This window comes from Pan paniscus, chromosome 8 (assembly GCF_029289425.2).
Source record: "Pan paniscus chromosome 8, NHGRI_mPanPan1-v2.0_pri, whole genome shotgun sequence".
In the NCBI taxonomy this organism is placed as follows: domain Eukaryota; kingdom Metazoa; phylum Chordata; class Mammalia; order Primates; family Hominidae; genus Pan; species Pan paniscus.
Window position 1 is genome coordinate 105,480,214 of NC_073257.2, and position 21,779 is coordinate 105,501,992.

The 21,779-nt window shown below is 45.7% G+C and overlaps 1 protein-coding gene across 2 annotated transcripts in view; it reads right to left on the reverse strand.

The window, feature by feature from the left end:
- Positions 1–21,779, reverse strand: part of MYOF (myoferlin) — a 175,798-nt gene that overhangs the window by 138,369 nt on the left and 15,650 nt on the right. For both annotated transcript variants that reach the window (XM_063607824.1, XM_003825366.4), the window contains exons 2-3: positions 11,547–11,602; positions 6,729–6,820 (exon numbers count right to left, since the gene is read on the reverse strand). In XM_063607824.1, the coding sequence (XP_063463894.1) occupies positions 6,729–6,820; positions 11,547–11,602 (148 nt within the window). The remainder of the gene's footprint in view (positions 1–6,728; positions 6,821–11,546; positions 11,603–21,779) is intronic.

The window sequence follows — 21,779 nt, forward strand, 5'->3', positions numbered from 1 at the left end:
TTGGGGTAATGAATGCAAAGGGCTGGGCACAGCCCTTGGCACATGCTAAGTCCTCACAAAGCTATAGCCATTGGCTGCCTGCAAAGGGAACTTTCATTCTTCAGCCTCTGGGAAAATCTTTCCACTCTGACATTTCCTCTAAAAATAACATTTCATGTTCCTTATGTGATCAAGAGGCTCCTCTGTCTCCTTTCTCACCCTCATTCCCTCTGAATGGCTGGTTGGATGACTGTAAAGTGAGGAAGAAGAGAGTCCACACTGAACAAGGCAGCCCGCTCCCAGTGCCTGAGGGGTGGGGAGGTGTCACTGCCCACAGGTGCTGTGAGCCTGGGACTGCCTGGGTCTAGCCCATGCGGGTGTGGGCATGGAGCCCAGCTGACCCAGGCAGCTGGGAACTGTTTGCTAATAGGCCGGGGAGCAGCAGATGCAAAGTGAGGGCTCATGTTTGCACAGGCCATCTCCATGGCAACAGGAAAGTCAACAGGCAGGACATTCCTTAAGCTGTAGAAAACCCTTCCGCCCCAACCCTGCGCTTCAGGTGAGGGAAGCGGTCCCACACTGAGCAGTAAGCAGATCCTCAAAGGCCAGAACTTTAGTAGAAAAGCCAAAAAGAAAATCTGGGCCCAAAATACACAAATATTTTGAAAACACATATAGTTTATTCCCAGATGGTTAAAAAAAAAGTTTGTTTCTGAAATGTACAGGTAATCTGACCAAGGTGTGTGTATTGGTTAGTTGGTGGAAACTAAGCTAATGATCATGATTCCCAGCTGAGGATGGGGAGGCACACTGCTTACAAAAGAGCAGAGGCGGTGGAGGGGCAGGAAATCATGCCTTGTTCATTACAGAGCTGACGCAGGGTCGGCCTTCCACTGCAAGACAGTAAACTATGCAGTGGAATCTGCAGGATGAGAGATAATGTTCTAATTTTTAATGAAAACACCTCCTCCAATGACCTGGCCATAGGGTCTAAAGTTCTCATCTTGTTCACTCCTTCAAGTAAGTCACTGATGGCCTTCAGTCCAAAAGTCAGTGTTACCGGGAAATTAACTATTAGCAGTTATTATAGCATCACCCGATTAATTTCTCAGAAAGTGCCTTGAAGCAAGACCTTGAAGGACTGAGCCACAGGACAGGTAAGTTTTGTACAGGAAAAGAATTGGCAGAAGATGCAGGGTGTGGCTCAGAGGGCAGGCCTCAGCGGGTACCACAGTGGGGGCCAGGAAACTTAAAGACACTGGGTGCCCAGCAAATGTCAGGGGGATGGAAGATGGGAGGGGGGAAAGATTGAAAAAGTAACCAAGACCAGCTTCATAATTGGCCTAGAATTTACCTTTTTCTGTTATGCCTAACAATTCCCGTCATCATAATATCAGAGTAACCACGTGCTCATTTGGTCTTTTTTTTTTTTTTTTTCTCACTCCGTCACCAGGGCTGGAGCACAGTGGTGTGATCTCAGTTCACTGCAACCTCTGCCTCCCAGGTTCGAGTGATTCTTGTGCCTTGGCCTCCTGAGCTGGGATTATAGGTGTGCACAACCATGCCCAGCTAATTTTTGTATTTTAGTAGAGACAGGGTTTCACCACGATGACCAGGCTATTCTCGAACTTCTGGCCTCAAGGGATCTGCCTGCCTCGGCCTCCCAAAGTGCTGACATTACAGGCATGAGCCACCACACCCAGCCTCGTTTGGTCTTTATACTCAGTAGGCGTCATAACACCAAGTGCAACATAGCTCAGCACGATGCATGGTGCCCCTGAACCTTAGAAGGACCCTCTTAGAACAGGACCTATCATATTTTCTTTGTTCAGAATTATGCATATCATAGGTTCAGAAAAATATGAAAATGTGCAGGTTCAGATAGACTGCACGTGAACTTGTGATATCCTACCTTGTTTTAACCTGATTGTCTCTCTTAGCTGAAAGAGCCAGACAGACTCCATTTTAGTTCCTTCACTTACAGCCCCTTTACCTCCCTTCCTTAAGGACATAACTAGTGTAAATTGACTCAAAGCACGTCCAGGAATGCACTTACCGATAAAATATTGAGGCAAGCTGCACCAGCAGCTCCTGGGGACGTGCTCGGTGGATGGCACCTAAAGCCCCTGCATTTATCTCTTTGTGATAGTTTAAGCCCCTGCACCTGAAACTGGTTATTTTTTGTAACTGCTTTTGTAACCAATTAATTTTTTAACTTTTTGCCAGTTATGCTTCTGTAAAAATTGCTTCAGCTAAACTCCCCCCTCCCCTATTTAGACCACGGTATAAAACAAATCTAGCCCCTTCCTCGGGGCTGAGAGAATTTTGAGCGCTAGCCGTCTCTCGTTCGCCAGCTAATAAAGGACTCCTGAATTAGTCTCAAAGTGTGACGTTTCTCTATAACTCGCTTGGTTACAACAAACTCTATCTCTAAAAATGCACAAAAATGCCCGAAGTGAGTGCCAGGGTGAGCCTGACGGTGGGGGGCTGACCTCTCCCCATCACTGCTGTCATCTGAGGGCCCCACTGTGTTTTCAATGGGTCTAAAATAAATATATAATGGTCTCCCAGTATTGTTTTCCTGCCTCCTAACTGGTTCCTACCTCCAGTCTCTACACAGAAAGCCTGAGTGATCCTTTTAAAATATGTCAGATCATAAGCAAAAGCTTTTAACGGATTCTCATTCCACTTAGGATGAAATCCAAAGCCCGTGCCTTGGCCCCCAAAGACACATATATTGTGGTTTCTCTGACCTCACCTCCTTCCTGCACTTTCACCCCTCACTGTGCCCCAGGTTGGCTGCCTTTCTCACGTTTCTCCAGCATCCCCAGTGCACTCCTGCCTCAGGGCCTTTGCACTTGCTATTCTCTGCCCAGAATATTCTTCCCCCCTACTCCCCAACCCCCCCGTGAACTGCATGGCTCAGTTCTTCATTATATTAGGTTGGTGCAAAATTGCAATTACTTTTGTGATTATATTTAGGTCTCTGCTCAATTGTCACCTTATCACCACCTCACATAAAATGGGATCTCCTTTCCCCCCACCCTTGACCACTTTCCCTTTTCCTCTGATTTGCTTTTCTTCATGGGATATAACAGTTTCTTCTTTAGCTCACAGCATTCATGGTACCAGACACATTATGTATATATTTTTTAGTGTATTTGTTTATTTTCTAACTTTCCTTAAGTATCGTAACCTTCAGGAAAGCAAGGACTTTAAACCATAGATGAGAGTTTTGAGGCCAGCCCATTGCCATGCTAAAATAGATAAGGCATAAAATGAGGAAGGCCTCAACCAGGCTGGTGGCTGTGGGCTTGGGGAAGAAACACAGGCACAAGCACAGACTTTGGAAAGGAAGAAAACATAAGATCTGGGGACAGACTGGATAAGAGGCAAGAGGGAGCTGGGTGCGGTGGCTCACGCCTGTAATCCCAGCACTTTGGGAGACCAAGGTGGGCAGATCACTTGAGGTCAGGATTTTGAGACCAGCCTGGCCAACATAGTGAAACCTGTCTCTGCTAAAAATACAAAAATTAGCTGGGCATGGTGGTGTGCACCTGTAATCCCAGCTACTCAGGAGGCTGAGGCAGGAGAATCACTTGAACCTGGGAGGCAGAGGTTGCAGTGAGCCAAGATCACACCACTGCACTCCAGCCTGGGTGACAGAGTGAGACTCTGTCTCAAAAAAAAAAAAAAAAAAAAAAAGCAAGAGGGATAGGGTGCAGAGAGGTCTGAAGTTTTAAGCCCAGGATCTGAAACCATCCTGTCCAATATGGTGGCCACTAGCTACACGTGGCTACAGAGCACTTGAAATGTGGTAAGTCTCTGAATTAAGAGGTGCTGTAAGTGTGAAGCAAACACCAGATTCCAAAGCCTGAGTAAGAGAAAGAATGTGTGCAGAATATCACAGTGATTCAAACACATTGATTACATGTTGAAATAACATTTTGAATCTGCTGAGTTAAATATATTATTAAAATTGATTTCACCCATTTCTTCATATTTGTGTTAATCTGGCAACTAGAAAATTTTAAATTGCATGTGCACCCTGCACTGTATTTCTGTTGGAGAGGCCTGGTCTAGAATATAAACAGTGGTACCATTTGCAGAAAGAAGAAAGCAAAGAAGAGGAGGGCCTAGTCTTAGTAACATGCAGGAGGCTAGTGTGAGGCCCTCCCCTCTCCTCCCCTTCCCCAAAACTTTGAAATATGGGAAATAAAACTAGCTTTTGGGAGTTGGGGTGGGGAATAAATAATCGTGTAATAGTTCACAGCTGAGATATGCAACAGAAACTTAAAAAGCTAGAATAGTTTCCAGTGCAAGAGGGTGGGACCAGAACCTGCCAGAATGTATGCAGGTATGTATTCATTTATTTAGAGATGGGGTCTCACTATGTTACCCAGGCTGGTTTCTAACTCCTGGGCTCAAGTGATCCTTCCACCTCAGCCTCCCAAAGTGCTAGGATTACAGGCATGAGCCACCACACCTGGCCCAGAATGTATTTATATAGTTACAGAAAAATATGCAGGGGGCATCGGTCAGCAACGGAGAATGGTAAAAAGGATCTCATCAAAGGCAAACATGGGAGTGCCTATCAAAGCACTGTCCAGGGAGTCCATGTCTGTGCAGACTCTCTTATTCTGATGCCGGTAAGCAGAAGACCCCAATAACTGCAGTGACCATCTAATTTACTGTACCCCTGTAATCCCAGCACTTTGGGAGGCTGAGGTGGACAGATCAGTTGAGGCCAAGAGTTCGAGACCAGCCTGGCCAACATGGTGAAACCTCATCTCTACTAAAAAACACAAAAATAGGCCGGGTGCAATAGCTCACACCTGTAATCCCAGCACTTTGGGAAGCCGAGGCAGGCGGATCATGAAGTCAGGAGTTCAAGAACAGCCTGACCAACATGGTAAAACCCCGTCTCTACTAAAAGTACAAAAATTAGCCAGGCGTGGTGGCACACGCCTGTAGTCCCAGCTACTCAGGAGGCTGAGGCAGGAGAATCACTCAAACCTAGGAGTCTGAGGCTGCAGTGAGCTGAGATCGTGCCACTGCACTCCAGCCTGGGCGACAGAGCGAGACTCCATCTCAAAAAACAAACAAACAAACAAAAAACACAAAAATTAGCCAGGTGGAGAGGTGCATGCCTGCAATCCCAGCTGTTCAGGAGGCTGAGGCACAAGAATCACTTGAACTCAGGAGGCGGAGGTTGCAGTAAGCTGAGATTGCGCCACTGCACTCCAGCCTGGGCGACAGAGTGAGACTCCATCTCAAAAACAAAAAATAATAATAATTTACTGTCCAAACCCAGCCACGTTGACTGCAAAAGAGGCATTATTAATCACTGTGCTAGGACAGCAAACCAGGACTGTCTCAAGCAATCAGAGCATGTGACCACCTACCTCAACTAATTTATCCTAAATTTTTGCTCTCACTGCAGCCTTCAGATTATACCAGATGTGCCTAAGACATAAATTTTTAAATGTACTAACATTACTAAAAACTGAAATGCTTCTTACAATTGATGGGGGCATTAAATATCAGGCTTTTTTTTTTGGCCCCTAACCATTTATTAATTTGATAGTATATCTTATAAACAATAACATCTTGAAATCGAGGATACAAAGTAATTTGGCTTCCCATGTGGTATGACTTGAAGGAAAATTCATGGGTTGGAGGGTAGAAATGCCCTGTCACTAGGCAATTGACTTCCACCAGAAGGAAAATAAGCAGGTATTCTGGTTTTAAGCATTAGTATCAGCTGGGCACGGTAGCTCACACCTGTAGTTCCAGCCCTTTGGGAGGCTGAAGCGGGTAGATCACCTGAGGTAAGGAGTTCAAGACCAGCCTAGCCAACATGGTGAAACCCTGTCTCTACTAAAAATATAAAAGTTAGCTGGGCATGGTGGTGCATGCCTGTAATTCCAGCTACTTGGGAGGCTGAGGCAGGAGAATTGCTTGAACCTGGGAGGTGGAGGTTGCAGTGAGCCAAGATTGTGCCACTGCACTCCAGCCTGGGTGACAGAGTCAAAAAAAGAAAAAAACCTTTAGTCTCTTGTGAACTTGGTTAGTTTGAATTGGTAACATACGACTGGGTCTACAAGGCCAAAGTCCAGATCCAGGACTAGGGTGAATTTATTAATACTAAGGTCATTCTGTCCCACGGGAACCTGTATGGTAAGTCTCCCAACTTCACCCAGAGGACAACTGTTGGTGTCACCACGGGCACCACCGTGACCCTTCTCCATGTGAAAGGAAAGAGGCCGTAAGGCAAGGATTAAGGTCTGTTTAGGTCTGTTGGGATTAAAAGGCGAAGGAGACATTAACATGGAAATGGGGCTGAAAGTAAAACTTGAATGAGACATGTATGGGCCACAAATAATCAGAAGAAGTGATTTGGGTTGTATCCAATATCACTACAGTTCAGATAAACTACCAGAGATAGGAAGTGCAGTTAACCAAGAAGTTGCAGGCGTGTGAACAGGCTTCACTCTAAGTGCCAAGTTTGATAAACTAGTCTAGGTGGCTTGGTGTTTGCAGCTTTTTGGGAAAAAAAGCAGTCATTGGGAAAAAGTGCTGTGATGGATTAGCCACATCTGCTATTGGCTTAGAAGGGAGCGGGGCATGGAATTAAAGCACATTTATATTGGAAGTATTATAATACGTTATTAAAGATGTGTCTCTTCAACAAAATAACAGTGAGATAGTAATACCTAAAATGAGAAAAACAGGAGAAAACAACTTACTTATTTTGTCCAATTGTCTCAAAATCTTTCACAATAATCCCAAGGGAAGATGAAAAGTCCAGTGGTATACCCCTCAAGTCAAACTCCAAAATCTGTTCACAGAAAGGTTTTGAAAAAAGAAAAAAAAAAAGGCTGTTAGAAGGAGCAGAGATTACACAAAGATGCACCAGTACTACATGTTGGGTCATTATTTTCACCAATGACAATGTTTTGAAGTTAGGCAGAAATGATTAAATTCTAAACCTGAAGGCAGCTGAGGGGGCGGGAAAGCAAACCAGATGTCGACTTAGAGGACCTGTAGACAACTCCTGGCTTCCTGCTTTCTAGGTTCTGTGGCTTCAACCAGGTGACCACACCCCTGCTTCATACTCAAGAGCTGGACTCAACGACTACCACAACTGCTGCAAGAACAAAATGCAGGGTGTTGTTCTCACTCATAAGTGGGAATTGAACAATGAGAACACTTGGACACAGGAAGGGGAACATCACACACTGGGGCCTGTTGTGGGGTGGGGGGAGGGGGAGGGATAGCATTAGGAGATATACCTAATGTAAATGATGAGTTAATGGGTGCAGCACACCAACATGGCACATGTATACATATGTAACAAACCTGCACATTGTGCACATGTACCCTAAAACTTAAAGTATAATAATAACAAAAATAAAAAAATTAAAAAAGAATAAAATGCAGGGTATATGTGAAAACATTTTCTTCAATGGCTAGTTTTAAATTATCTGCTCTTCTTAATCATACTACTATCAAACAAAGAAGATGATAATCTAAGAAAACATTTTCTAAAATGCCTCTCATTTTAAGTTCCACCATGGTCGGTCAATGCTGTAATATACCGACCTTTCTGAGTCTCTCATTTTAATGCAGTAAGTTGCTTCCTAATGACAAAAGTAAAAAAAAAAAGATTGATAAAGCGTCACTGATGCCTTTGACTGATTAGGTAATAATTAAATGATGACTTGATCCTCCTTGTAGTGGGCTTGGAATGGAAGGAAAACTTGTTTCAGAACTTCTTAAAAAATTATTTTTAGCACTTCTAAAAAAAAAACAAGTTCTCAGTCTCCTCAGTAGCTGGGGATTACAGGTGTGTACCACCATACCCGGCTAATTTTTTTTTTGAGACAGAGTCTTGCCCTGTTGCCCAGGCTAGAGTGCAGTGGCACAATTTCAGCTCACAGCAACCTCCACTTCCCGGGTTCAAGTGATTCTCCTGTCTCAGCCTCCTGAATAGCTGGGATTACAGGCGCCTGCCACCATGCCCTGCTAATTTGTGTATTTTTAGTAGAGACAGGGTTTCACCATGTTGGCCAGGCTGGTCTCGAACTCCTGACCTCATGATCCACCCGCCTTGACCTCCCAAAGTGCTGGGATTATAGGCGTGAGCTACCGCACCTGGCCAATTTTTGTAGTTTTAATAGAAACAGGGTTTCACCATGTTGGCCAGGCTGGTCTCAAACTCCTGACCTCATGTGATCTACCCGTCTTGGCCTCCCAAAGTGCTGGGATTACAGGCATGTGCCACCACACATGGCCTCAGAGCTTCTATTAGAACACACCCAGTCTGGGAATGGTGGCTCATACCTGTAACTCCAGCACTTTGGGAGGCTGAGGCAAGGAGTTCAAGACCAGCCTGGACAACTTAGTGAGATTCTGTCTCTGTGAAAAATTTAAAAATCAGCAGAGCGCAGTGGTGTGTGCCTGTAGTCCCGGCTGCTTGGGAGGCTCAGCAGGGAGGATTGCTTGAGCCCAGTTAGTTATGGCTGCAGTTAGTTATGACTGTGCCATTACACTCTGGCCTGGGTGGCAGAGGAAGACCCTGTCTCAAAAAAGAAAAAAAAGAGCCAGGTGCAGTGGCTCACGCCTGTAATCCCAGCACTTTGGGGGGCCAAGGCAGATGGATCACCTGAGGTCAGGAGTTCGAGACCAGCCTGACCAACATGAGGAAATCCCATCTCTACTAAAAATACAAAATTAGCCAGGCGTAGTGGCATATGCCTGTAATCCCAGCTACCTGGGAGGCTGAGGAAGGAGAATCACTTGAACCCAGGAGGTGGAAGTTGCAGTGAGCCGAGATCGCACCATTGCACTCTAGCCTGGGCAACAAGAGCAAAACTCCATCTTAAAAGAAAAAAGAAAAAAAAGAACACACCCAGCACCAGCAATCCCAGTGGGTTTGGGGTTGACATTTCATTTGTGTTTGGTTTCAATTATAAAACAGTTTACTTGATAAGTACATCTGCAATATGAAAGGAAAGAAAAAAAAAACATGTTGGAAACAAAATGGAATAAGATGGCTGATTCCCTGCAGAGGACATGCCAGCTCGCATGACAGCACATCTCTCTCTGCCATTGGTCACGTGGCTTGATCTCAAATTTGAAGAGATGAGTTGGGATGATTCAAAATCTGAAGTAGGAAGCACTCTCACATAAATGTATTTTTTATTTGCTTTATTCTTGGAGTTCTGTCAGGTGCTAGGAATCCACAATGACCAACCCAAGGGGCCTCTTGCTCTCATGGAGCTTGTAGTCCAGCTGGCTGTGTTCTGGATTCTGGGGAAATTACAGATAAGTGGAATTCCCTCTCAACCTGCCTGAGACCTGCTGGGCGTTTCAGAAGGGCATTAAAAAGGCTGGGCAGAGTGGCTCACGCCTGTAAACTCAGCACTTTGGGAGGCCAAGATGGGAAAATGGCTTGAGGCCAGGAACTCAAGACCAGCCTGGGCAACATAGCAGGATGTAATCTCTACAAATGTTTTTTAAAATTAGCTGGGCATGGTGGCTTATACCTGTAGTCCCAGCTATTCAGGAGGCTAAAGCAGGGGTATCACTTGGCCCTGGGAGATCGAGGCTGTAGTAAGATATGATTACACCACTGCATTCCAGCCTGGGTGACAGAACGAGACCCTGTCTTTTTTTAATAAAAAAAAAAAAAAAAAAAGGCCAGCCGTGGTGACTTATGCGTGTAATCCCAGGACTTTGGGTGCTGGGTGGATCACCTGAGGTCGACAGTTCAAGACCAGCCTGATCAACATGGAGAAACCCCACCTCTACTAAAAATATAAAATTAGCTGGGTGTGGTGGCACATGCCTGTAATCCCAGCTACTCAGGAGGCTGAGGCAGGAGAATTGCTTGAACCTGGGAGGCGGAGGTTGCGGTGAGCAACCTGCACTCCAGCCTGGGCAAGAAGAGCGAAACTCCATCTCAAAAAAACAAAAACAAAAACAAAAAACAAAAAACAAAAAAAGAACAAAAAGAAAACCCCAAGGCATTAAAAAGTTTTTTGTTTCACTTCATTCAAGAATAAGGTCTAGCGAGGTGCAATGGCTCACACCTGTAATCCCAGCACTTTGGGAGTCTGAAGCAGGTGGATCACTTGAGCTCAGGAGTTGAAGACCAGCCTGGGCAACATGGCAAAAGCCCATCTCTACAAAAAATAAAACAATTAGTTGGGTGTGGTGCACGCTTGTGGTCCCAGCTACTCAGGAGGCTGAGGTGGGAGGATCACCTGAGCCCAGGAATTCAAGGCAGTATTGAATCTTAATCACGCCACTGCACTCCAACCTGAGGGAGACCCTATCTCAAAAACAAACAAATAAACAAAAAAACCCCCAGAAGGCTCTAGTCTTTATCTTATAGAGATATTGAAACTAGTTGGGAGAGAAAGGTGGGTGGGTGGAGGGGAGCCTTCATGGCCTAGTGACTTGGTGAAAATAACAAAGACATTCATTATTGCTTTTGTCCAGGGAGGTTTGACCCAGCTTTTGGAAAACACAATGGAGCTGGCCATCAACTGTTAAAAAGTTAAAGTTTCATGAATAATTGGGTGGTTTAAAAGAGAGAGACAGAGAGAGAGTAGGAAAATCCTATTCAGTGGGAAGAATTAAATTTTTTCACTTATTTGTGAAAATATTAAACACTGAACCACTTCTAAAATAGATATAAGGCCAACAGTGGGGGGAGGTAAATAAGTTATATGTCTTCAGTAGAATATTGCACAGTCATTAAAATACTTTTGAATTTTATGCTTTTGAATTATTAAAATAATTTTATGCTTTTGAATTAAAATACTTTTGAATTATTAAAATAATTTTGAATTAATATGGGCATATGCTTAGGATATAATAGTAAGAAAGTGTAGGAGAGGAAATCATTTGCTCTATGATGCTAGCTTGTGTTATCAGATGTCATATTTCATTAAATATATTCCTCCAATAAACACTTAGTGATACATCACAGATGTTAATAGTAGTTGCCTCTAGAGAGTGGGACCCAAGTTAATTTTTTAAAGATTAATTGAAGTTTTCAAAAATTTCCACATGAAGCATACTGGACATCACTTTTATCAACATAAAACCAATACATGTCATTACCCAGCTAGACACACAATCATGTGATACACTCTTGATTTGTCACATGCAGACATGTTTTTAATTATGAGGCCTTCCTTCTGAGACTCTGGAGATGATCTAATCCCACCCTTGCTCTGCACATGTGCCCCAGATATGCAACATAAGTGGACCAAGCTCACACAGCAAGCTCGTGGCGGTCCCTGGTAAGAACTCAACTCTCCTGCCAGTCCAGGCTTCCCTTGCCGCGCCACTGCTGTACAGAAGATGGTCGCTGGTGAGCTACTCTCCTTGAACTGCTCTGCTCTCTTGGTGAACACAAAGGGAAACAGAGTGGGTGGGGGTGAAATGTAGAGATTCTCCTTCCAAAGGGAAGAGGTAACCTCTCACCCAAAGATAGGACAATCAGAAATAGCTTATCTATTAAAACAAAGTTGAAAAAACAATGAAGTCACCTCATTCCAGACAGGGTTCAATTCATTATCAACTTTCTTTGTTTTCTTTTTCTCATCTGCAAAAGAGATAAAGGAAGAGACAGCAATCATTTATAAAAAAATTAAAGAGCGTGGGCCATTCATTTATTCTAAGAACATTACCCAAGGGTCTACTTGCACCCACATCTCCCCATTCATCGCTTAGGATGGGTGTTTACCCGAATCACAGTTTTCCAAATGAAATGGCATTTTTTGGTCTACAAGGTTTTCCCATCTCCAGGTCTACATGGAGTTAAGGGATGTGATGTTCTGCCCTTCTCTCACCAAGGCTACCCAGAGCCTCTGCATCTCTGGCTTGCTGCAGAAAGAAGCCAATAAAGCTAACCTCTGAGATGCTGATATTGCTATTTTATAGATGAGGATATTGAGGCTCAAAGAGTTAAGACGTTTATCTGAGCTCACACCTGGCAGTGATGCCCTGATTTAAACCTGGAATTTCAGCTCTGAAGCTCATGCTGCATCTGAGTGTGCTAAGACGCCAACACAGCTTCAATATTAAGCTGGACTCCCTCCCATAGGCTTCGGTACAAGGTCATTAGTAGATGAAAACTTTCTAAGACCAGCGGATAATTTGGGGTTTCCTTTACTCCGAGGCCACCTTTTCTGAAGACACAAGATCTTTTTTCTCTGTGTCTGAGCCTGGACAGTACACCTACCTGGATGAGCACACAAGCAAATCCAGCAAGTGCTTAAAGTTTCCTTGTAGCAAAGTCCAAAGAGCAGAGGCTTCTCTTGGGTCCCCAAGTCCCCAAATACCTACCCAAATAAAAGCTAATCTTCGAGTACAAAATGCTTTGTCAGCATTATCTCATCTATTTTTTTTTTTTTTTTTTTTTTTTGAGACAGGGTCTCGCGAGGTCGCCCAGGCTGGAGTATAGTGGCGCTATTTCGGCTCACTGCAACCTCTGCCTCCCAGCTCAAGAGATCCTCCCACCTCAGCGCCCCATGTAGTTGGGACCACAGGTGCACACCACCACACCCAGCTAATTTTTCTATGTTTTTTTTTTTTTTTCAGTAGAGATGGGGTTTTGCCATGTTGCCCAGGCTGGTCTCAAACCCCTGAGCTCAAGTGATCCACCTGTCTCAGCCTCCCAAAGTGCTGGGATTACAGGTGTGAGCCACTGCGCCCGGCATTCATCTAATCTTAAAAACCTAGGAGGAGCCAGGTGAGGTGGTGCACGCCTGTAATCCCAGCACTTATGGAGGCCAAGGTGGGAGGATTGTTTGAGCCTAGGAGTTCAAGACCAGCATAGGCAACATAATGAAACCCCATCTCTACAAAAATACAACAATTAGCTCTGTGTGGTGGCACACACCTATAGGTTCCAGCTACTCAGGAGGCTGAGGTGGGAGGATCCCTTGAGCCCAGGAGGTCAAGGCTGCAGTGAGCCAAGATCACACCACTGCACTCCAGCCTGGGAAACAAAGCAAGACCCTGTCCAAAAACAAAAAACAAAAAACAAACCCTAGGAGGTATATATTACTATTTTCATCCCCCTTTCACAGCTAAGGAAACTGAGAAGCTGAGTAACATTCAAAGTCACCCAGTTGGCTGGGTGCGGTGGCTGACACCTGTAATCCCAGCACTTTGGGAGGCCAAGGCGGGCAGATCACTTGAGGTCAGGAGACCAGCCTGGCCAATGTGGTGAAACCCCACTTCTACTAAAAATACAAAAATTAGCCAGGCATGGTGATGGGTGCCTATTATCCCAGCTACTCGGGAGGCTGAGGCAGGAGAATCACTTGAACCCAGGAGGCAGAGGTTGCAGTAAGCCGAGATCGTGTCACTGCACTCCAGCCTAAAGGATAGAGCGAGACTCAGTCTCAAAACAAAAAACAAATAAGTCACCCAGTTAATAAATGGTCTTGCTAGGATTTGAGACCCAGGCAGTCTCACATTAGTGGCCACACTTTGAATCACTCCTCAGCCTTTGCTTCTCCTCTGCTGCTGTGGAATGTAGGAGGTAGTGGGTTTTGTTTAGCTAATGTCACATTGCTTTGGCTCCCAGCACACAGCTGCCTGTGGGACTAACCACCTCATTCTTCCAAGACCTCAGCATAGCAAGGCCGTGAGTCATGGCCCTCACTCTGCTAAGCATTAACTTTTCCACTTGAGAGGGCAACACACAGCCCAATGGCTTCCCTTCCTAAGCTTCAGCGTGACGCTCCTCATCGGCTTGTGCCCAGACCTATCCTGGCTGGTTCTGCCTGTGCTCTCTCTATGTGGCCTACAGAGCCCCTCCCTCACTGCATCTGACTCTGAGGTCCCCTAGACGCTGTCCGGAAACTTCCCCTCCCACACTTCCATTTTGACCCCACCCTTCCCTCTCCTCATCTAACAGAAACTCCCAATCCTCCTCTCTGGTTACAGTATAAGAAAGTGCTCTTGAGAGAAACAGGAGACATGCAGAGAATTTTTAACTTAAATAGAACTGGACAAAATGGTTTCTATGTGTAATTGTAGCTGCTCCCTCTACAGAATCATCTCTAGGTGCCAGGCTGTGCATTCTACCACAGTGTCTCTAACCATTGAGACAATTCTTCCAGGTAAACATGGTCATTCCCATTTCTAAGCCAAGAAAATGGAGAGTAGTTAACCTGCCTTCAATCACACAGCTAATAAGGAAACAGCCAGATTTTGAACTACATCCCTCTGGCTCCAAAATCTGTGTTTGTGTGTGTTTGCCACCATGCTACAGTGCCTTATTGGAAGCTGTCAGAAATGCTGGATAATGAAGATGCGTAAATGTAACACATGTGATGGGCTTGGCGTCTTGGAAAATGTCCATAAGGAAGTTTATGGTCGCGTTCCAGGGTATCCTGAAACTCTCCAAGATTATTTGCTCTAAAACACAAAATATTGCATCTGTGAGTTTTCTTGGAGGAAAGAGCTCATTGTTCTCATCAGATTCTCAAATGTGCTTGAAAAAGGTTAGGAATCTCAGCATTCAACAAGCATGAAATAGTACCACCAATCTCCCTCTACCTTACCACTACCCTGCTCCCATAACCGGGGCTTGGGGAGGTGGAGAACTGAGTCTCAAAGGAGTGGATCTGGACCCTGAGACCATGGCGGTCCTTCAAGAGAGAAGATAGGCGATTCCAAGAAGTCCCAGCAAGAAGGGAAAGCAAGGAGAAGGCAGAAAATAATGCAATAGAAACTGAGCACCCGGGCTTGGGGTAGGATTTGCATCACTGAAAGATGGCACTGAAGCAAAATTCCAGTCTCCAAGTCCCCAAGACTCCAACCAGGGAGGCAAGGCAGGGACAAGGGCTCCAGGGAGGTCACAGAAAAAACCAGTGCTTGTCAACATGAAACAAGTCCCAAGCCTGGTTCCTGACCCAGGAAACAGAGAACACGGAAGACACGCCGCAAGCTACCTTGAGGCCAAGCCTGGGACCATGGATCCTCTCTGCCCTCAGGAGGGACAGGATTGTTCCAGAGTCAGCAGCTGGGGAGTGTGAAAAGATTCATTTGTTCATTCATTCATTCACAAACATTTATTAAGCATCCACTGTGTGCCAGTAACAGGAAACAGAAGAGTGTAAGATAATTCTTAGTCTTAAAAAGTTCCACAGGCTGGCTGGACATGGCGGCTCACGCCTGTAATCCTAGCACTTTGGGAGGCCAAGGCGGGTGGATTGCCTGAGCTCAGGAGTTCGAGACCAGCCTGGGCAACATGGTGAAACCCCGTCTCTATTAAAATACAAAAAATATTAGCCGGGCATGGTGGTGGACGCCTGCAGTCCCAGCCACTCGAGAGGCTGAGGCAGGAGAATTGCTTGAACCCAGGAGGCAGAAGTTGCAGTGAGCCGAGATCAAGCCACTGCACTCCAGCCTGGGCAACAGAGCAAGACCCCATCTCCAAAAAAAAAGAAAAAGAAAAAAAAGTGCCACAGGCCAGGTGCGGTGGCTGACACCTGTAATCCTAGCACTGTGGGAGGCTGAGGCAGGCGGATCACCTGAGGTCAGAAGTTTGAGACCAGCCTGGCCAACTTGGTGAAACCCATCTCTACTAAAAATACAAAATTTAGCCATGCATGGTGGTGGGCACCTGTAATCCCAGATACTCGGGTGGCTGAGGCAGGAGAATCGCTTGAACCTGGGAGGTGGAAGTTGCAGTGAGCCTAGATCGCGCCATTGCACTCCAGCCTGGCAACAAGAGCAAAACTCCATCTAAGAAAAGAAAAGAAAAGAAATAGCAAAAAGTTCCACCATGCTCTTGCCTGTCTCATTCTCATCCTGAAGTTTCTTCCTGCCTGTCAGAGGAGGAATAAACAGAAATAATGACTGGTCAGCTCAGGCCAAGAGACCTCACAGCTCAGCCCACAGAAATGGTTCACTGAGTGAGTTCTTCCGCAAACATTAATCAGCTCCTTCATTCTTCCACCCAACAAATGTTTGTGAAATTGCCAGGCATTGAGCACTGTAGGAGACACAAAAATACCCAAGACATGGTTCCTGCCCTCAGGGGGTCTAGTGGGGAGGGGAAATGTGGCTATACGGGACTGATAGAGAAAGGACTTCAGTTGCTATCAGAGGGGTATCAATGCACAGACAAATTCAGAAGAAAGAAAGGTGACTTCAGGCTGTGTGCACAGAAGATGCAGAGGCTGAGCTAGATGAGAATTCAAGGACAAGGAGGGGTTGAAAATGTGGAGCCAGAAGACAAGCTCACTCCAGTAGACACAATAGGGTGGGTGGATCAGGCATGGAGGAGGGAGAACCAGTTATGTCACGTCTGGGGACACTCCAGGACCCAACCGGCTGGAACCAAAGAGCATAGAACTGGGTAGGGGGCAAATGGGCTTTGTGGGAAGGTTATGGTCTCACTGTGAAGCCTCAAGTACCAGGCTAAGCTTCATTTGGCTGATATAAGTACTTAAAGGAGGAGGGTATTAGAAACTGGATTTTATAACTTCAAAAAGTTTATAACTCATGAGAAAAACCAACTGGCCCAACAATTCTCCCAGTGCATGTTCCTGAACACATGATTCAATTGTGTGTTGAAAACAAAGGGGAGTGGCTGAGTCCAGGCAGATGCCAGTTGACCACAGACCAGGTGGAGCTATTCAACCAGAACTTCCTACAGCTCCTGGCACTCATTGTGTGAGGTTGATGCTAATGGCACTACCTCTAGGGGACGCTCACTGCAGGCTGGGCATTGCTAAGCCCCCCAACTTTTTTTTTTTTTTTTTGAGTTAGAGTCTCACTCTGTTGCCCAGGCTGGAGTGCAACGGCACGATCTTGGCTCACTACAATCTCTCTCCTGCCTCAGCCTCCTGAGTAGCTAGGATTACAGGTGTGTGCCACCACACCCAGCTAATTTTTATATTTCTAGTAAAGACAGGGTTTCCCCATGTTGGCCAGGCTAGTCTCGAACTCCTGACCTCAAGTGATCCGCTCGCCTCAGCCTCCCAAAGTGCTGGGATTACAGGTGTGAGCCACCGTGCCCGGCCTGCCAAACCCTTTACATGCATCATTTCATTGAATCCTCCTGGCAAGCCTATGAAGTAGGCACTGTTTTATTATCCTCAGTTTGCAGAGAAGCAAAGAGAGCCCAGAATGGTTAGGTAACTTGCTCAAGATCACAGGGCTAGGACGAATCCCTCTAACCAGGTCTAGTATGACTCCTGAGCCCATGCATTTAACCACTGCACCTCCCATTTCCCTAGCTAATAAGGAAAAACTAAGTGGCTGGCATTGGCTCCTACCCTTCTGGAGAAACCCAGCTCAATCTCTTTCAAGAAGGAGGCTCTGATGTTTATCAAAATGTGTATATGTTACATTTTATTGAAAACCTATTCTCACACATAAACACATCAGGCAAAAAAAAAAAAAAGTAGATAAATTATTTTTCTTATCAGCAGCCAGTCACATATTTGTATTAGTCAATTATTTTATTCTACCTCTGTAAAAATAAAAAAAAAAAAAGGTTAAACCTGCAGGCACTGAACATCAAATTGAATTACAGGAAACTCCCTCCCCTTTCTCCACATTACCTACCCCCCAACCTGGCTCCTGTGTCTAATTTTATTAAGATGACTGTTTCTTCCTATGGAAAGCAATAAAATATTTTCAGCCCAGAACATAACAACTGACTCAAATGCAGAGCACACTCTGAGTGTGCTCAAGGGCTCAAGTTGTTCTTCAGGACATTTCCTGTTTTCCGATTAGCTACGCCTGCCTCTCACTCAGTTCTGCGGAGGTCACCACTGCAGTAATTAACCCCAATGCCAGCCTCCAAACAAGGTTTCCGGGAGAGCTGAACAGCTCTCTTAGCCAAACCACCCGCCCTCTTGCGCGGAACAATTTCCTTTGCTGTTCACCTACCAGCCAGTGTGTCAGACCCTTATTGAAAAGGCCTGGCCCAGTGCGGTGCTCATACCTGTAATCCCAACACTTTGGAAGGCCAAGGCCAGAGGATTGCTTGAGTCCAGGAGTTCAAGACCAGCCTGGGCAACATAGTGAGACTTCGTCTCTACAAAAAAATTTTTTTTTTTTTTTGAGAGGGAGTCTCACTCTGTCGCCCAGGATCTAGTGCAGTGGTGCAATCTTGGCTCATTGCAACATCCGCCTCCTGGGTTCAAGTGATTCTCCTGCCTCAGCCTGCCAAGTAGCTGAGATTACAGGTGCCCGCCACCATGCCTGGCTAATTTTTGTATTTTAGTAGAGATGGGGGTTTCACCATTTTGGTCAGGCTGGTCTCAAACTCCTGACCTCAAATGATCCACCCGTCTTGGCCTCCCAAAGTGCTGCGATTACAGGCGTGAGCCACCACGCCCGGCCCATGTCTACAAAATATTTAAAAATTAACCAGGCATACTGGCATGCACCAATAGTCCCAGCTACTCAGGAGGCTGAGGTGGGAGGATTGCTTGAGCTTGGGAGGTCGAGGCTGCAGTGGCCACACCCCTTCACTTCATCCTGGGTGACAGAGCAAGACCCTGTCTCAAAAAAAAAAAAAAAAAAAAAAAAGGCCTGAAAGACATCAGGACTCCTGAGACTGTCTTGCTACATCTGTGCCGGTGGTCAGCTGCACTGGTTCATTTTAATGTCAAGTTGGCTAGGCTATGGTGGTGTCTAATTGTTTGGTCAAACATAAGTCCAGATGTTGCTGTCGAGGTATTTTGTAGATGTGATAAACATTTACACTCAGTTGACTTTAAGTAAAGCAAAATTACCCTCTATAATTTAGATGGGCCTCATCCAAACAGTTGAAGGTCTTAAGAGCAAAAACTGGTTTCCTGGAGAAGAAATTCTGCCTCTAGACTCTAACATAGAAACCCTGCCTGAGTTTTCTAAGCTGTGGAATTCAGACTAGAGATTGCAACATCAACTCTTACGTGAATTTCCAGCTTGCTGGCCCGCCCTGCAAATTTCAGACTTGCTAGCCCCCACAACTGCATAAGCCAGTTCCTTAAAATCTCTCTTTCTGTCTCTGCACAAACACATGCACACACATCCCATTGCTTCTGCTGCTCTGGAGAATCCTGACTAGTCCAACCAATAACACCAGGTGCCCACGGAAGTAACACGATGGTAACACATTTGAAATGCTTCCAAATACACACCATCTCACTGATCCTAAAAATCCTGCAGGGAAAAGCACAGATGTCAGCCCAGCCCCTCTGACTGGACTTTCATATCTGTGACTTCTCTTCCTTTGAGCTGTTATCTCAGGAAAATATAAGTCTGAACCCCCAAGCTCAGAGTCCCTCATATATAAACTGATGCATTCAGACGAGATATATAATCTCTAAGTTTTCCCCCAGACTTATGGTACATAACCTTTATGAAGTGCCCCCCAAGTCCTGAACGGTTAGATTGCTGTGTCTTTCTGAAATGGCCTCAGGAAAAGTGAGGGTGCTGTCTACAAAAGCTCCCTAAGTAACTCAGCTCTTCGGTAGACAAAATAGAACAACAAGATCTCTAGGTTCAGCCAAGAGTCTACATTTGATCTCCCATTCAGAAGTACTTCTTCCCCTTTTCTAGGTCTCTGGGTCATGCCTCCTTTCTTTTGAGATATATAAAGCCCCATATGAATTCATCTGCCATTTTGCCTAACATTTCACACACCCCTGAACCACACCCATACATGGCTAGCACTTATTATTAAGTGCTCTGAACCGAGTCACTGTTCCCAGTACTTCCCATGAATTATCTCACTTAATCTTCACAACTCTAACAGATAAATTCTATTATGATCATTCCCAGTTACAGAGGAAGAAACCAAGACACAGAGAGGTTAAGCAACTTATTAGAGCTCACACAGCTAATAAGTGATGGAGCTGGGATTCAAACCCTGGTCGAAAGAGACAAAAAGCAATTAGTTTCCAAAGTTGGAGGATTAAGACAAGAGGGTGATGCCTTGAAGGCTGAGACTATATATTATTAATATTGTTATTCCCCCCACAATGCTTACTACATAGTAATTTCTCCATGACGGAGTAAATTGGACTTCATAAGTTCATATAAGTGTGATTACTAGGCGGCTTTAATGATTAAATGAAAGAATGAATACAAAGTGCCCAGCCCAGGGCCTGGCACACAGTAAGCACTAAACAAATGAGAGCTATCAGATGATTTCTTTCTTTCTTTTTCTTTTCTTTTTTCTTTCTTTCTTTCTTTCTTTCTTTTTTTTTTTTTTTTTGAGACGACTGGAGTGCAATGGCACAATCTCAGCTCACTGCAACCTCCACCTCCTGGATTCAAGCCATTCTCCTGCCTCAGCCTCCCAAGTAGTTGGGACTATAGGCATGTGCCACCATGCCCATCTACTTTTTGTATTTTGAGTAGATATGGGGTTTTACCATGTTGGCCAGGCTGGTCTCGAACTCCTGACCTCAGGTGATCCGCCCACCTCAGCCTCCCAAAGTGCTGGGATTACAGGCGTGAGCCACCGTGCACAGCTAGATGATTTCTTATTACAGTACCAGGGCAGCCTCCTTGCATCCCCCCAGGGGGTTCCCAGGCTGTGGAGCTCCGGAGGGCAGGGCCCCTGTGACTGGAGGAAGTGCCCTGTGAGGCTGGGACCGCCCTGGTGGAATATTTCTTCCACGTGGCTCCATTCCAGGCCTCTGAGGTTCCCTGGGGCAGCTGGCATGTGAGCAGTGACTGCTCCTCTCTGGCAGGCAGCCTGGCAGCCTCCAGGAGCCGGCTAATTTGTACTATCAACAAGGGGCAGAGAAGTTTCTGAGAAGGGCTGGCAGAAACGCCTCCACCCTCGGGACTTGAGAGACACTTGGGGGAGCACAGAGACACAGGGCCCATCAGGTGGACCCCTCTCCGGGAGTGTCTCTGACTTTGGCTTTCCAACCCTGGCTGCCCTATCGTTCCAGGAAGATGCTGCCAAACAGGTTCTAGGAGAAAGGCATTTTGGGCAAGTGGCAACAGGATACAAAGCGAGGCTGTTTGGGACATTTCTGAAACAGTCACTGATATCACTGATAAACAGAAATGCCCCAGCAAAAAGGCAGGAGGGGTGACTGTTCCCCTCTCCACACCCAGTGCCCCACTGGCCTCTGGAAATGACCTTTCAGATGTACAGGCTCTTGAATCAAACCCACATTTTCCAAGGGAGCTGCAGTGAAGTCCAGTCCATTTGAATGACTCAGCCAGAATCTGCTTCCTAAAAGCTGATGCTGGGGCGTGGTCATGTCCCAGCTCTGCTCACTGCCAGGGCTGCTGGGAAGGGCTCCCAGGAGGGCCAGGCACCTGACTTGACTGCCTTGGTGTTTGTGTTGTGTGCTGGGCATATTAAACACATTCACGTCTGTTCCCTACAAGGGAGGCTGGGCGCAGTGCTCACACCTGTAATCCCAGCACTTTGGGAGGCCAGAGGTGGGAGATGGCTTGAGTCCAGGAGTTTGAGACCTGCCTGGGAAACATAATGAGACTCCATCTCTACAAAAAATTTAAAAATTAGCCTGGCATGGTGGCTTGCACCTGTGGTCCCAATTACTCACTTAGGAGGCTGAGGTGGGAGGATCACTTGAGCCCTAGAGATCAAGGCTGCAGTGGGCCGTGATCAGGCCACTGCACTCCAGCCTGGGTGACAGAGCAAGACCCTGTCTCAAACAAACAAGCAAACAAACAAACAACAACAACAAAAATAGGAGATATGAGTATGCTCATTTTACAGATAAGGAAACTGAGGATCAGGGTTGTTAACTGACTTGCCCGAGATCATA